Source organism: Polypterus senegalus, chromosome 2, assembly GCF_016835505.1.
Source record: "Polypterus senegalus isolate Bchr_013 chromosome 2, ASM1683550v1, whole genome shotgun sequence".
Classification (NCBI taxonomy): domain Eukaryota; kingdom Metazoa; phylum Chordata; class Cladistia; order Polypteriformes; family Polypteridae; genus Polypterus; species Polypterus senegalus.
This window is the reverse complement of record NC_053155.1, coordinates 116,774,386-116,790,814: the sequence shown is the minus strand read 5'-3', so window position 1 is coordinate 116,790,814 and position 16,429 is coordinate 116,774,386. Positions and strand designations below refer to the sequence as shown.

The 16,429-nt window shown below is 37.4% G+C and overlaps 1 protein-coding gene across 1 annotated transcript; it reads right to left on the bottom strand.

Moving 5' to 3' along the window:
* Positions 1–383: 383 nt before the first annotated feature.
* On the bottom strand, positions 384–15,348 carry LOC120524402. The gene is made up of 5 exons (XM_039746257.1): positions 15,295–15,348; positions 6,914–7,255; positions 6,202–6,501; positions 2,582–2,683; positions 384–613 (listed from the first exon to the last, which is right to left on the bottom strand). The coding sequence occupies exons 1-5, from the start codon at positions 15,317–15,319 to the stop codon at positions 384–386; spliced, it is 999 nt and encodes a 332-aa protein (XP_039602191.1). The 5' UTR covers positions 15,320–15,348.
* Positions 15,349–16,429: the final 1,081 nt, after the last annotated feature.

Genomic DNA, 16,429 nt, shown 5'->3' with positions numbered 1-16,429 from the left:
ATCCAAAATAAAATAAGCTCTGGCTTGTTCCTGCCCTTCTCTTTCATCTAACTTCCAGTCTTCTCTCTCAATCTTTTTCTCTCTCTTTCTTTCTTGTCATGTGTTCTCTCCTTCCTGTTTCCTGCCCAGGTTCTGTTATACTCTGTTTGGGCACGGGTGCTGCGATCCCGTGAGTACTAATAAGTAAACTAGCAGCTGCACACGTGAAAACGGGCTCACCAATCTCCCCATCAACCCACCGGTGCTGCCTGTGCACGCTTTCAAGTGCAACTTCCCCTGCTCACAGCCTGAGCATTCCATATTTATTTATTTTAAAACTGCTTATTGCCAGAGACCTCTCTCACTACAGACACGAATGACAATTGCTGCATTGTGAACAGTGCTTAGGAGGCTAATGCCTTTTCTTGTTGTCCTTCTACTCGATGGCAATCATTTTGACATTTTGCCATGAACCTGCTTGCACCACGATGAAGTTTCAAGAGACCAAAATCAACAGGCATATCATGGTGGTTGAGATGTATAGTTCTGTATGCATCAGCTTCAATGTACTTGCTAGCATCTGATAACCAGTTCACATTGCCATCATTGTCGCTTGTATAGTAAAGATCATGAACTGTCAATATAAGATAATGTAAAATGTAGCAATGGTCAACATCAAGTGTGTTGTTATTAAATTGGCTACGTTTTAAAGAAAGAGACTGCTCAGAATGTTGAAAATGTGAGCTGGCCTTTGAATTTTAGATCCTACCAACTGGAGGGATTAAAGACATCCCATGCTTCTGTGCCTAGGAAAATATCTCCAGCTCTTCTGGAGATACATGAATGACTGTTGAAGACCCCACTGAAACATCATAAGACAGTTCTACTATCCTATGGACAGGGGCAGATCTACTATGAAACTAATGAACCATAAGCTTAAGGTCCCCTAATCCTGGATGGTCTCTTGAAGCGACTTTAGTCCACATTTCTTACTCATTTCTTCTACTGTATGAGAAATGTTTTAAAAATATTAATATTAATAAAATAGTGTAATTCAATACAAAAATAATAGTTTAAATATTTTTTAATCTTCATTTTTATACCCCTATAACTTAGGCATAAGAAATTTTTATTCACACCAGTGACATTGACATGTGAGATAATGCAGTACTGCAATTTTAATCAAAATCTAAGATGTAGTAGTTAATTTTTTTTAAAAATGTGTGGAGATCTGTCACCAACTGGAAAAAATAACAGTGGTTACCCAGAAGTCTTTGCTGGTTGCAAAGGGGCCCCCATAACAGTTCAAGCCTCAGGGCCCCATAAACGTAGGTCCACCATTGCTCATAGGCTTTCTTCAGTTGTTTGTACAGTATATGGATGAATTCTAAAGTAAGTTAAATATATATGATTTCTTCAGTAGCATATTTCTTTGTTATAAAACCTGTTGGGGAGGGATATATATATATATATATATATATATATATATATATATATATATATATATATATATATATATATATATATTGTCATGCATAGCAGTCAGTGGATCACTCTTTGGGCTTAATTGAGGTATTTACTACTACCCCAGGTCGAAAGGCCTGCATTGGCACTAACTATGTTTTTCACTCCACAGTACCGAGAAGACGCCCAGTGAAGGCATTTCACTCCACCCCTTCAGGTCCTCCAGCCATATATCCCATGGCCACTAGAAAGAGTCATCATTCTGTAAAAAGAGCGCACCATAAGAAGGAGCTGCTATCAACGTACCTAAATGAAGCAATATCAGCAAATAGTTCTGGTTTCTGGAAGCTTTTTCTGTTCCTCTCTTGTGCTGTAGAGCTTGCGTTTTATCATTATTTTCTTTTGATTAAACAGGGATGACCGGTTTGGTGCTCCAATATTTCTTCTTATATACGAGGTTCCGACACAAAAAAAACGAGACTGTGCCTGTAACTCTTTTTATTTAACAAACTAAGAAAATGAACTATGATCACCTTCAAAATAATTGCCTTCTGAGCTGACACACAGTTGCATATGATGCTGCCAACGTTCAAAACAATTCTGCAGATCATTTTCTGAAAAGCTGTTGAGGATTGCTATTATATCTTCTACCATCAAAAAATGGGTTCCTTTGTGCACCGACCTGTGCCATTTAAAACATTCACTCTTCACAGTAAGCCTCAGTTAATAATTGAAAGGTTTCCATCACGGATTTGTGAAACTGAAGCAGAAACTTGATGTTAACTCTCTGTTTACTCTTGCATTCCAACATTTTCCAAACAAAGGAAAGAAACCATCCATAATTGAATATACGTCCACTCAGATGGAGTGAAGCGATCGAGCTGAGCCTTCTCTCACTGTGACAAATTAGAAACTGTTCTATAACCTTCTCTTTAGTTCTCCCTCCTACTTTTGGTTCCCGAGCTATAGGGTTTGTCTTGTTTTTTATGTCGAACCTCATATATATATATATATATAGGCTGTAGTATGGCTGCAATTCTAAAAGAGCACGATCCCAGGAAACATGCACATCCCCCCCACCCCCGACTTTACACACAAAATAACTCAGATAATTGTCAGAAATAAAGAGCAATCTCACCTTTAACATATCTAAATGCACAGTAGCAAAGTAGCATAATTATAAATGCTGCACTTGCACAGATTCTGCTGACGTTGTTCCAGTAATTTGTATATAATGTGTCTGGAAAAAAAAAGTTATAAATGAGTTTTGAAATAGTGAACATTTTCATAATAATCCTTACAAGATTTTGGTTTGGGAAAATTGACCTAAGGATAGAACAGAGGGAAAAATACTCTGTAACTTCATTAAGTTATTAAGTAAATTCCAAGGAAACTACAAATTATATTGCAAAAAATTGACAATATTTATTATGTCTTTTTTGATTATTACCTCCTTAATGCCCATTGGTATCCAAGGACCTGATCATATTGTGAACAAGCAATTCAGAGCAAATCTTGAAAAGGGTAATCATCCCTAGACCACCATAACATTCACCTTTAAATGCAGAGGGACACAAGAAAAAGCTGCAGCAGATCACAGCCTAGTAGTAAATGTGTTTGTACATAGAGGTTTTACACAAAACAGATGTGAAATGTACCACATTGGTATCATGAAAACTGTTATACATTGTTTTTAGGGAAACAGGAAACTTTCATTGTTTTTGATAACAACCAAACAGTATCCATTAAAGACATGTAAACATGTAAATCAAAAACAGTATAAAAAAGTTGGTCTCCCTTGAAAATCATTGGAAAAAAATGGATACTTCATGAACCAAATTTGTAAAAAAGACACCAGTGGCCACTTGACAGAAGTAAACATGATATAAACATCTGCTAAGTACAAGAAACTGAAGAGTGTAGCTGAATGGTTGTGCCTTCTTTCTGGATGTTTGATGAATGTCCACAATTGCTCAGAAACAGCTAAGCATTTCCGAAAAGCATTTCAAAGTGATATTTTCCATATTTTCATCACCACTCATGTTTAATTAAAAAATAATTATGACAAAATGCCATTTCAGTACCAGGCATGAAAATAAACTTCCTCTGGAATTTGAATAAATGTAAACAAAATATAGACAAGTAACTCTTAGACTCTTTTATTTTCTAAATATTTATTAAAACATTATTTAAAAGGAAACTGGCAGGTTCATTTCACATAAAAAATGAAATAAAATCAGGTGAAGTAGTCAGTAAAAGTGGGGTTCCAGTGAATCAGTACCATTTCCAATCAATAAGCTCCTAGAGTTTAAGGGTTTTAATAAAAATACCCAATTTGATCAGGATTATTGAATTTACTCACATGCTGTATATGCTTCAGATATACAGACCAGCAAAACAAGTATTTATAAGAAAAGAATGTTTTGTTGGTAATTACATTTATGATGTAGAATGTTGGGTGTGGGGGTTCAATTTTCAAGCTATACAAAGTGTACACTGTGTTAATTGGGCATTCCTGTTAAAGTTCTGCATCAGCATTAATGCTAAAAAAGACCACCTTTTGTTAAATGAAATATTGTGGCTTATTTTTCTTCTACAAAACAAACAAAAAACAAACTTGGTCTATGCCAGACATCACCGGAAACACCATCACAGCATAACCTCATGACAGTATTTAGATTTGGCCTTGGTTCTTGACTGGGCAGACATGTACAAGAACTTTATTTTGGGATAATTAGATATTTGTTCACAGGGGGTTTTCCTCTACAGACCCTTGTGCAGATTAGATGTTGGTTCCTGCTTTGGCATTTCTGCCTGTTGCACCACCATTGGTGCCCCTGGGTCAGCTGCAGGTTTGCCTGTTGAAGGCCGCCATTTGTAGATGTTTAATGTCCAGTACATCTCCTGGCAAGCTGGCAGTGGAACATTAGGGAAGTCTCCCAAACACCCCTGCTGCTGTCTTTACAGGGGTGTTCACCCCCAAAAGTGGTACTTCCTTCAAAGCTACGACCATTAGTTAGCTTTTTCTGCATCCTCTCCCAGATCCTTTATTGCTTTCCATAGGTTTGACCCCATCATACCAGCACTGTGCTTCAGCTGAACTACTGCTTTGGTAACAAAGCCCCAGCATCCGACTTCTATGGGGTAGACCTTGGCCTTCCAACCAGCATCTTAGCACTCACCAACCAGCTCTGTGTACTTTACATGTTTCTTTCATGGGCTGCTGTCATGCCCTCTTCCCAGGAGATGGTAAGTTCTACCATGAGGATCCTTTTTCCAACTGCAGACCACAAAATATTCTCTGGCCAGAGGGTGCTTGTTAAGATCTGTCATAGAAAGACCAACTGCCTTCTGAGGTCCACCACCATCTGCCACACTTTTCCTGATCAGAGTATGGTGTCTCTTCCATGCAGATGTTTTTGACATAATGGCTGCCTTGATGAACACTGTAAAGGTGAGTTTTGCTGCTTCTATGGTGCGGTATGCTGCTACCTTACATCTCTCCAGGACCTTGGCCTCCTTTTCCACAACTTGGTTATGGCACCATTTAAAGCATACCTGAGTTAACACCCCCTTATTGGAGGCTTGCAGTGATGATGCCACACAGAGGGCAGCCAGCATCACTTCTAAAGCTCTATGTAAAATTGCAGGGGCATAGGAGAGTGTCACAGGCTGCCACTATCAGAAAGCTGAGCCTGGTTTGTAGTGTCCTCTAAATGTCTACCTAATTAATGGTTTTATTCACTGTTGCATTCCACAGGGTCCAAGCTCTCTGATGGCCCTGAGATACTGCCTTTATGTGATAACACTCCTGCCCTAGCCTGATGATCGAATCTACCATAATGACATTTCTCTGCTTTTTGGTGGCTTTTAACCAAAACCTGCGGTGTTCCACAAACCAAGCCTGAACAAATGTTATGAACTGTCCCCATTACCTCTTGGTGTTGCTGGCAGGAGATGGCATAGTCTACCATGGCTTGCGCCTTCCACTTGCAGCCTGTGAAGTTGGGGACTTTTACACTCCTTAGTGGATTCCCTTAGCTCCAGTACAAGATGTGCCTTATTTTGCTTGTACCCTTGACTGATGGATTTAATGGGGTGCTCCACCATATTCCACTGAAAAGGTCTACATCCAAAAACCAGCGGGACAAGCCCAACCACTTTCAGATGTAGCCATTGGCAAGACTGTCTGTCTTGCTGACCACTGATGAAGGATTTTCACAAACCTTCAGTGGCCACATCGCTCGTTGATATAGTGTATGCAGGTAACGCCACAATTGATATTTCCCGGTGAGATGGCTTTGCTCAGTCTTTGCCAGGTCCTCAACAAATTCTTTCTTGAAGGAGATAGCATACCCCATGGCAATTCCACCTGTTGAAATCCTGTCATGTAGCTTTCTAGAGCGAAATACTTAAGAAAGTTGCTAAAATATCTGGAAATGTTCAGAGTCCTGATGTTCTCTAATCAATTCATTAAGAGCTTCCTGTAATGGTGCTAAGATCAGACTGTTGACTGTCCATGAACCTTGAGTATCTTTAAGTCAATAAAATATACCACAATAGGTTTAAATGCCACTGACAGATGATCTGTCACAGCTTGAAAGTAACAAATAACAGTAGTTACTCTAAGATGGGTAATGCCAATGGCAGTTGGTTGCAGTTCACTGATTTCTGCATAATATGGAACATTTTTGTTCACTATTAACATACATTACTGGTCCTGAACATGCATGAAAAACTAAGACAATACATGCTTACCTTTATTTGGGTAAAGAGTAACATTTTTGCCCATGACTGAAGCAGATGCTGAGTGGTTTACTAAACAGGAAACCACATCACCTGATTTCCAGCTGGGCTTGCAAATGTTGAAAGATGCGATGATAACAGTTTGATCAGAGAACAGACCCTGTAGGTGGTCTCCCTCATCAACTCTCCGGCCATCTTTCCACCAGGTTACATTCACCTCATAGGGGAAGAAGTCCTCCAGAATACATAAAAGCTGTACACAGTCTGAAGAGTGATTAAAGAAGGTGTATTGCAGGGTAATATCCGGAGGACCTAAAGTGAAAACACACAACACATAGGAGCATAGTAGGTAAGTTCAAATTAAAGTAGAACTCGCTTTCAAGAAAAAGCTGTTAAATGTTGTACTCTATATAACAAAAATGCAAATAAAGCAGAACTTGTTTCACTTAATCAAGTGCATTGTTTTTGAAGTTTTATTTTAAAATTGATACTCGCAGCAACTTCCATAATTTTGGGTCAGGGTAGTGTTGGACTTACAATGATGTGACAAACTTATATAACAAGGTGATATAAAACTGGATAGGCAATCATGTTATTCTGTAGTATATACTGTATAGTAAAGTGAAAAAAAGGCCTAGCCCTCCATGAGCAAACATATCAACTATTCTAAAGACTCACAACATATCCTGACACCTCAGTTAGTGGCACAATACAACACACTTACCCACCACAGAAAGATTTGTCTCACTTGTGTCCCCAACATTAGGCGGTGGAATGAATCTTTCTGTCTTACATTTGTATCTCCCACTGTCACTGACCCTCACATCCTGTAGTAGCAGCATTGGCCATGGTGACTCAGTGACAAGCAGGCGTGTCTTGCAGTTTCTCATATTCCCACTTTTGTTCTCCAGAACGAATTCACAAATACTCATTGGGCTGGCTTCTTCTTTATACCAATAGAATTCAATCTTTGTTGCATTGGCAAATTTCTGGGAACAGTTGAACAAGACAGAGTTTCCCTTCTCTACAGTCACAAGCACTGCTTCTTGATACCACATGCAGGGGCCTAAAATGTTGGAAGAAACAGGAAAAGGTGTTTATACAATAAGCATCACAACTTCCAGTATTAACTGAAATATTTATCTTTCCCTTCTGCTACAGTTATATTCATCATGGTGTCTTTTCTCACAGTTTTCCAAGTCAGAACAATTGGTCATGGCTCTGGCTCTTCCCTGTCTTTACCTTTGTTTATTACTTTCTGTTTATTTTCTTTGTCTTTACAAATAGTTTAATGAAGTTGTTCATGTTAGTCACTTTAATTATGTAATTGGTTTTTATTACATTTTCATGCTTCTGTTAATGATTTAGGAATGTCCATTGCTTCACTTATTTATTTTCCTTCTTTAAGTGGAACTAAAGGTGGCAGGACCACCTAAAGTGCATCCAGAAAGTATTCACAGCACATCACTTTTTCCACATTTTGTTTTGTTACAGCTTTATTTAAAAATGGATTACATTCATTTTTTCCTCAGAATTCTACACACAACACCCCATAATGACAACATGAAAAAAGTTTACTTGAGGTTTTTGCAAATTTATTAAAAATAAAAAAACAGAGAAATCACAACTTCCCGCGGAGGTAGAAGGCTGAAATTTGGCAGGCTCATTCCTTACAGCTTACTTACAAAAGTTGGGCAGGTTTCATTTCGAAATTCTACGCGTAATGGTCATAAATGGAAGCTATTTTTCTCCATATAATGTAATGGAGTTGAGCTCGATTGCCGTGGGGGGCGGAGTTTCATGTGACATCATCACGCCTCCCACATAATCACGTGAACTGACTGTCAACGCATTACGTAGAAAACCAGGAAGAGCTCCAAAAAGCGCTGAAGAAAACATGCATTATACAATTGAGAAGGCAGCGAAACAATAAGAAGCGAGCGAGTGACACATACTGTACAAGCATATTCATGCCTGCAGCTACTTCAAAAACAAAGCACGGTGTAAAACTAAAGTTTAAATTAAGTTCATAGACAGGCTGCCGCTGGCGTTTGTCATGCCCACGGTTAATGCAGGATACAAGTTTAATAAGACGACGCAGGGTATAAACGAGAGTTTTGATCACTTTCTAACTAAGTTCAAATTGCTGGTCAAAGGCTGTGCTTATGCAAATTCCAAGAGACTGTGTTTGTGGGGGGATTGACAGTTAAGGCGGGTGGAGGAGTGACGTCATCCTCTCCCCTCCCATTCACCTCATTTTGCTCTGAGCTGAGCTCCGTGGCTAACGCCGTCTTCCGAAGCAACTTCGTCACACTGCCACCAAATACTCACAGAAAAATCCACAAGTTAATACACACGCTGTCTCTAGAGTTTCTCCACACTGAATCCTCCAGGCACTACTTACAAAAGGTTACATTGACAATCGTGTTACGTTATTTTTAAAATGTTTTCTTTTCTTCTCGATTTATTTTACCCTCGTACCCCCTTGGTTTGAGAAGAAGTATGAAAAAATATGAGGTTAACACAGAAAAACAGATCACCAATTCAAGCTTTATGAATAATCGATTCGCCATCAATAATTTTTTTGGTAAAGCCATACTCGGTGTAATCCTCCTTCCATTTTATAATTTTTCAGCCACTAGCCATGATTAAATGAACGGTAAAAAAGTAAGAGCGAAGCGAGGATGACAGGCATAAATATGACAGCAACACTCATGACAATGTCAATCAGGTTACGTTATTATTAAAATGTTTCCTTTTCTTTTTCATTACTTCTTTAACACACTATTTCTCCGCTGCGTAGGCGCGGGTATTTTGCTATATATATATATATATATATATATATATATATATACTAGCAGAATACCCGTGCTTAGCGAGAGAGTAGTGTGTTAAAGAAGTTATGAAAAGAAAAGCAAACATTTTAAAAATAACGTAAGATGATTGTTAATGTAATTGTTTTGTCATTGATATGAGTGTTGTTGTCATATCTATCTATTTATATATATATATTTATATATATCTTTATATATATCTGTATATATATATATATATATATATATATATATATATATATGTATATCAAAATACCTGCGATTGGCAGCGAGAAGTAAAAAGAAAAGGAAACATTTTAATAATAACGTAACATGATTGACAATGTAATTGTTTTGTCATTGTCATGAGTGTTGCTGGCATATATATATATATATATATAGCAGAATACCCGCGCTTCGCAGCGGAGAAGTAGTGTGTTAAAGAAGTTATGAAAAAGAAAAGCAAACATTTTAAAAATAACGTAAGATGATTGTTAATGTAATTGTTTTGTCATTGATATGAGTGTTGTTGTCATATCTATCTATTTATATATATATATATATATATATATATATAGCAAAATACCTGTGATTGGCAGCGGAGAAGTAAAAAGAAAAGGAAACATTTTAATAATAACGTAACATGATTGACAATGTAATTGTTTTGTCATTGTCATGAGTGTTGCTGGCATATATATATATACACACACAGACACATATATAAACATATATATACATATATATAAATATATATATATATATATATACACATCTATACACATATATATATACAGTTATATATACATATACACACATACATATATACATATATACTGTATATACACATATATATACAAATCTACATATATATATCTACATATATATATATTAGGTGGGACTCGATTAAAAAATTAATCCAATTAATTAGAGGCTGTGTAAGAATTAATCTTGATTAATCGTATGTAATCACACGTAAATTTGCCCCAAATCGCAAATGTTTTTTTTTTTTTAATTTAAAACGGTTTTAGTGGGCGACAGAATCAAATAATAGACATGGACATGAATATTGTAAACTGAAGCTGTTTTAATTTCTGAAAAAAAGCTTTTAAACTGCATTTGAATTCAAAACAGAAACAAAAATATCATCCCTGGTTAAAATTGGGCAGACTTAAAAATAAAGTGGTAGTTTAAGTACTTTAAGTACATTTTCAGAATAGTATTGTCTTTAAATAATAATAACCAAAATTTCAACATAAAGTGCAGTTTTTCTTCTTAAAAAATAAGTCAGAAACATAAAAGGTAATTTGACCAGCTTACTCTTTAAACTCTGAGTAACATTAGCCAAAATTATTTTGTACATTAGGCTAAAACAGTGTGATCATTGAACATTTTGTAATTAGATGTATTTAGAATTACTAACGGTCACGGAAGTCCAATGATCCCCAGTAAGAGCCACAAAGTCCGCTTTCTGTAATGCATCTAATTTTGCTTGCTTTTCAGTGTGCACAAAACCATGCTTTTATCAAGGCTTCGCTCGGGTAGTCGAGGAACGCGCTTTATTCCGACTCTAACATTTTTGTAGCTGTGATGTGTGCATCAGTGTAATGGATGTACCAGGAAATCATGCATTGACAAAAGTTCCGTTTGCTTGGAATTGAAAGTGTGATTAAATGCGTTATTTTTAGCGCGTTATGGAGTACATGCATCGAAGCTTCTCAGCTGTGCTTGTGCTAAGAAAGGGAAAATTTTAAAAATAACGTAACATGATTCTGCGTTAACCTAATATTTTTCATACGTCCCAAACCAAGGAGATCGAAGGTAAAATGAATCGGTAGCGCGTACATAGTCAGTACATCCCTCTCGGGAATCGAACCTCGAATGTCGGCGTTAGAGGCTTAAGACTCTACAATTGCCACAGCGTGTGGCTTGTCTATGCTAAAGTATGTATTGTAGATCGGGTATATATATACATTTATATATATACCCGTACGCAGTGGAGAAGTAGAAGTTATGAAAAGAAAAGGGAACATTTTAAAAATAACGTAACATGATTGTCAATATACAGTAATTGTTTTGTGAGTGTTATTGAATGTTGCTGTCATCAAGGATTTGATTATCATTATTTCTTTCAATCAGGCTCGTATTTGTAGGATGTGTTCAAGTTACATTCCGTGTTTGTCAATCGTTGTAAAGATAAGAGGTTTCATTCATCGATTAGTTCCTTACTGCATCAATAAACAGCTCGTCTTCCTTTTATCTGTGATGTGACAAACTGCATGCACGGGTTTTTTTACACTGTCTTCCTTTAGCAGGACATTCACTTTTTCCACCGTGTGCTTTGTTTCGCAGTAGCTGCACTTATGAATATGATTGTATGTATAAGGCGCTTCATATTTTTTGCTGCCTTCTCAATTGTGTAATTCGGTTTTGTTCAGCACTCTTTGGAACTGTTGCTTTTGTCTGCATTGCGTCAGTTCACGTGAGCAGCTTGGTGTTCTTGCATCGAAGGTTCCCAGCTGTACTGGTGCCATCTCGTGTAATGTCAGCTAAGACCCGGCACTTAAAAGTTTCTCTCGCAGTTTCAATGAGTTTGTGCCAAACACCACCCTGACCATCTCATCTTCCTCTGCATAAGCACAGTCCTTCACCCGTGAACATTTACCGGCAGTGTTTGTATTGGATTGCCGCTGATGGACGGCCTTATATGGGCAGGCACTAAATTACAAACGCTAGTGGCAGCCTATGAACTTAATTTAATATAAACTTACGGTTCACGCCGTGCTTTGTTTCCGCAGTAGCTGTACTTATGAATATGCTTGTATGCATCATTTGCTTCATAATGTTTTTCTGCCTTCTCAATTGTGAAATGGCGTTTTGTGCTCATCGCTGTTTGGAGTTCTTCCTTGTTCTCTACGTACTTACGTAGGAGGCGTGATGATGTCACACGAAACTCCCCCCCACGGCCATCTCCAACTCAAGACTCCATTACATTATATGGGAAAAATAGCTTCCAGTTATGACCCTTATGCGTAGAATTTCGAAATGAAACCTGCCCAACTTTTGTAAGTAAGCTGTAAGGAATAAGCCTGCCAAATTTCAGCCTTCTACCTACACGGGAAGTTGGAGAATTAGTGATGAGTGAGTGAGTGAGTGAGGGCTTTGCCTTTTATTAGTATAGATGAATGACCTCCAAAGAGCGCTGAGACTTTTGATCACGTGAACGAGTCTGCAAAAAATGGGGTCTCCTGCCCAGCGAAAGTCGAGCAGCCGGCGCGCGCGCATAGCTGTGCCGGCCTTTGAGACGCTGACTGCGCTTCTGCCTTAAGTCAAAGTGAGCAGTTTTAATTTTTTTCACCCTCCCCCTGAGCTATAGCCCAGACAAGTGCAAACGCGGGACCCCTTTTCTACACTGCAGCAAACTAATATTAAGGCGATTCGCATTTTCTTTTGCACGTATACGATTATGAGGTCGTCAGCTTGGATTATGAAGACACGCAAACGAGTGGAGGACTGACAGTGCCATCACAGCCAATTAATGGTGGGGACGTCTCACCAGTCTACACAAGACCCACCGCGACTGTCCCCAAAAGGCGCTCATATCGTCAGCGAACACATCTCTCTATACTATATAAAAGAAAAAGGCAAGTTTCCTTTCTTTACACCTTTTTTCCTTTTATCCCAAACCAAAGCCTTTCTCTCTTAAAACTGCAGAGGACACAAAACTAATTTTCTTTAAATGCCGGTAAGGCACATTACCAGAGGCAGAAATTTGGACGTTCGCATAGAAAATGTAATTTCTATACCACAGCCGTCGTGTAGCGCCTTTCAAAAGGGATCAACTACCGAGAGATTATCCATATACATTTTAGCTGCTGTTAGTACTACTTACCTGTTGTGTTATACCGTCTTTAAAATGTAGTTTACCCGCAACCACTCCAGTAGTGCTCAATGTACCTGTACTTCTTAAAACGTTAATGTTTTACTGTTTAATAACTTATAGACTACATTTTATTATTTTTCCCTTGCACTCAGTGACCAAAGCTATACACACACATATAGACACAAACATATATATACACATATATACCTGTGTGTATGTTTGTATGTATATGTATATATATATATATATATATATATATATACACACACACATATATATAATTTGTGTGTGTGTATGTATGTATGTATGTATGTACTGTATGTATATATATATGTATATTTATATATATATATGTATATATATATATATATATATATATATATATATATATATATATATATGTAGACTCAAACCCATTATGACAGCAGCAATCCAAGCTATGAGAAAACAGTACAAAGGAGGCGTTTCAGACGTCGTGGTACATTTTCTGATGCAGCTACCGAAAACAACTTTGTGACGCTGCTGCCAAATACACAAAACAATTACTTTGACAATCATGTTACGTTATTTTTAAAATGTTTCCTTTTCTTTTTCATAACTTCTTTAACACACGACATCGCTGTGAAGCTGGTATTTTGCTATATATATATATATATATATATATATATATATATATATATATATATATATATATACTGTATATATGACAGCAACACTCATAACAGTGACAAAACACTTACATTGACAATCATGTTACTTTTTTTTAAAATGTTTCCTTTTCTTTTTCATAACTTCATTAACACACTACTTCTCCGCTGCGAAGCGCGGGTATTTTACTAGTTATTGTACAAACAACAGCAAAAAAGTTACCTCACACTGATATGAACTGTACTGCACATGATGTTATAGTAACAACCTACTATACTTGTAGATTACTTTGCAATGGCCCTTCTGTAAAATACTGTAACAGTCTTAATCTTGCGAGCCGTTGCCTGCAGTAGTGCACCCACAGTCCTCAAACTTGACCCAAGGGGGCCACGCCAAAAGCAGGGATTCATTTTAAACACATTCTTATTAAGGAGTGGACTTCTTGTAAATCCATCCCATTCATTAATTTTAAAGAACTTGCTTATTTGAATCCAGTGTTTTGTGAAGCAATGAGAACCAAATCTGGATAGGATGCCAGTCCATTGCAGGGCACTGTCATTGGCATACTGAAAATAAACCATCTTAGCATTGTAACTTTTTGCATTTATAGCCATTACTTATTGAGTGAATTCTTTCATGTTGCAAATATATTTGAAATAAAAGTATGTAACATATTTCTCCCTGAAATCAATTTATTCAAAAATATTAAACTTTATTCTTCTTGCTACATTATCTTAAACTTTTAAGCTTGAGTAATGTCTTTTAGACAGTTAAAATTGTATTTTAGAATTCAAGTATACCACAGAATTATAGAAAGGTGGCTATAGCCATCCATCCATCCATTAAACGTGTTTAACACAGCAAAGGTTCATCAAAGGGCTGGACCTTCATTAGGCAGCACAGTACAAAGCAGCATCATTTAATATTTAACAGAGCATCTGTCATGGTGAATAGCACTTTAAGGTGCTCACCATGTTACTTTTTCAATTTTTGTATCAAAATCAAGAAACAAATGATAATAATGTGCTCAAGACAACCTGAAATCTAAGTATAAGAAGATGGCTGATGGAACAAGGACAACAGGCCCTTGCGTACTGTATTTAGGCAAGATTTTATTTTTACTAAAAAGGTAAATGAACTTGTTGCCACTTTGCGTAAGGTGAAGTCAGGCACGGGTAAGACGCGTGTCAAAGAAATCTCTCAGTCCAAAAGTTCATTTTAAAAATATTTAGTGAAAGTTAAAGGCAAATAATCCATACAAGAATAAAAAGAAAAATAGTTACACACAAAGAATAAAGGCAAAAAAAGGGAAAGATGTATCTTCTATAAACTTAGTTTTTCTTATGAAGCTTTGGTTACTTCTGTACTTAAAGGTTATTTATTTCTTCTTCTGTATGCTTTAAACATACGGTCCAAAACTTAGATCTTTTAATTTACGAGTTACTTCACACTCAAAAAACCCTTAGGCCGTTGGCACTTAGATATGCGCCAAGCTCACCGTGCATAAGCACGAACGCGAGCATAAAACAAATTCTTTCAAGGACACGGTTAAAAAACCGTATGCCTCTATACCTTACACAAGGTAAGGCCAAACACTTACTAAAGAACATTGTTTACTCAAAAACTGTTAAGAAATGACAGGAAAATACCAACTCAATTCTATTCACGGGGGTTTTAGGAACCTCCCATATTTTATGCATTATCATCTAGTAAATATTCATACATTTTATAGAACTAGGAAAATGGCTCTTACTGAACTCTTACCTAAGGTGATCAGTAGAAAAGTCATATGTGGAGCTCTGCATAAACGTGGCTGTATTGAACACATAGTGGTGACTTACAGAAGGTGAGAAGGAGCAGAGCTACTAAACCTTAGCCCTCATTATAAGTCTTTCCTGTTGCAGTTTGTCTTCCTGCCCACTGTTCACTGTGAACTGGAAACACACAGCACTCATATGTCTTTGAAGTCTTGCTTTGTAATTTTTTACCATATCTACGTTTCAGCAATTGCATTTTAAAAAAGCCTACACAGCAAGAAAAAGCAAGGTCAAAGAGTGGCAAAACTGATCTTTCATTCCCTTGCCCTCTGCACTTCAAATAAACCTCAGACTTTATAATGACATGTACATTAATAATCTTGGTGAGAATATTAACACCAGTGCAGAAAGCTAGGTAGAATGGCAGGTAATGTAGAATCACTCAAATCACCACTGTTGTGTGTACTAAGAAGCACCTCTGGGGGTCTTTTCTGACCACTATCAGGCAATTCAATGCTTCCACTTATTTATTTTTATTTATTTACTTATTGATGGATAGGCTGTATTATCTGTCCTGTGAATCTGTATTTTAATTTTTGTGCTGCTGTATGCATTTGAATTTCTACATAGGATTAATAAAGTTGATCTAATTTTATCTAGAAGGATGTGAGGCATTCAAATAAGCTACCAGAGTACCAGAGGAACTTCGAATCCAGCTCAGGGCAGTGAAGGAGCAGTACAGGAGAAATCTGGAGCAGAAGTTGCAGAATAACAGCATGAAGGAAGTGTAGGATGGGATGAAGATCATCACTGGCTGCAGCTCGAAGCGGGGTGCCACCATTGAGAGAGACGTGGAGAGATCAAACCAGATGAACAAAATCCTTAAACTGGTTTGATCACCCTAATCCACTCTCACCTCGGAGTACTGCACCCTCCACCCATTCTTCTGCTAATACTAGCATAGAAGAGAGTTTCCCCCAACCCACAATTACAGCAGCCCAGGTAAGCAGAGAGCTGAGGAGACTTTGTGCCAGCAAAGCAGCGGGTCCAGAAGGAGTATCGCCACGACTGCTGAAGGCCTGTGCGTTGGAGCTGGGAAGTCCTCTACAGCGCATCTTCAATCTGAACCTGGATCAGATGAA

What these genes read in the sequence shown, in the direction of transcription:
- LOC120524402 (XM_039746257.1), bottom strand. Translation starts at nt 15,319, where the DNA reads ATGACTTTTCTACTGATCACCTTAG. An exon ending in TTTTCTACTGATCACCTTAG is followed by an intron (nt 7,256 to 15,294) that starts GTAAGAGTTCAG and finishes CCAACATTTTAG; the next exon opens with GCCCCTGCATGTGGTATCAA. An exon ending in TACTCTTTACCCAAATAAAG is followed by an intron (nt 2,684 to 6,201) that starts GTAAGCATGTAT and finishes TTTTTTTTCCAG; the next exon opens with ACACATTATATACAAATTAC.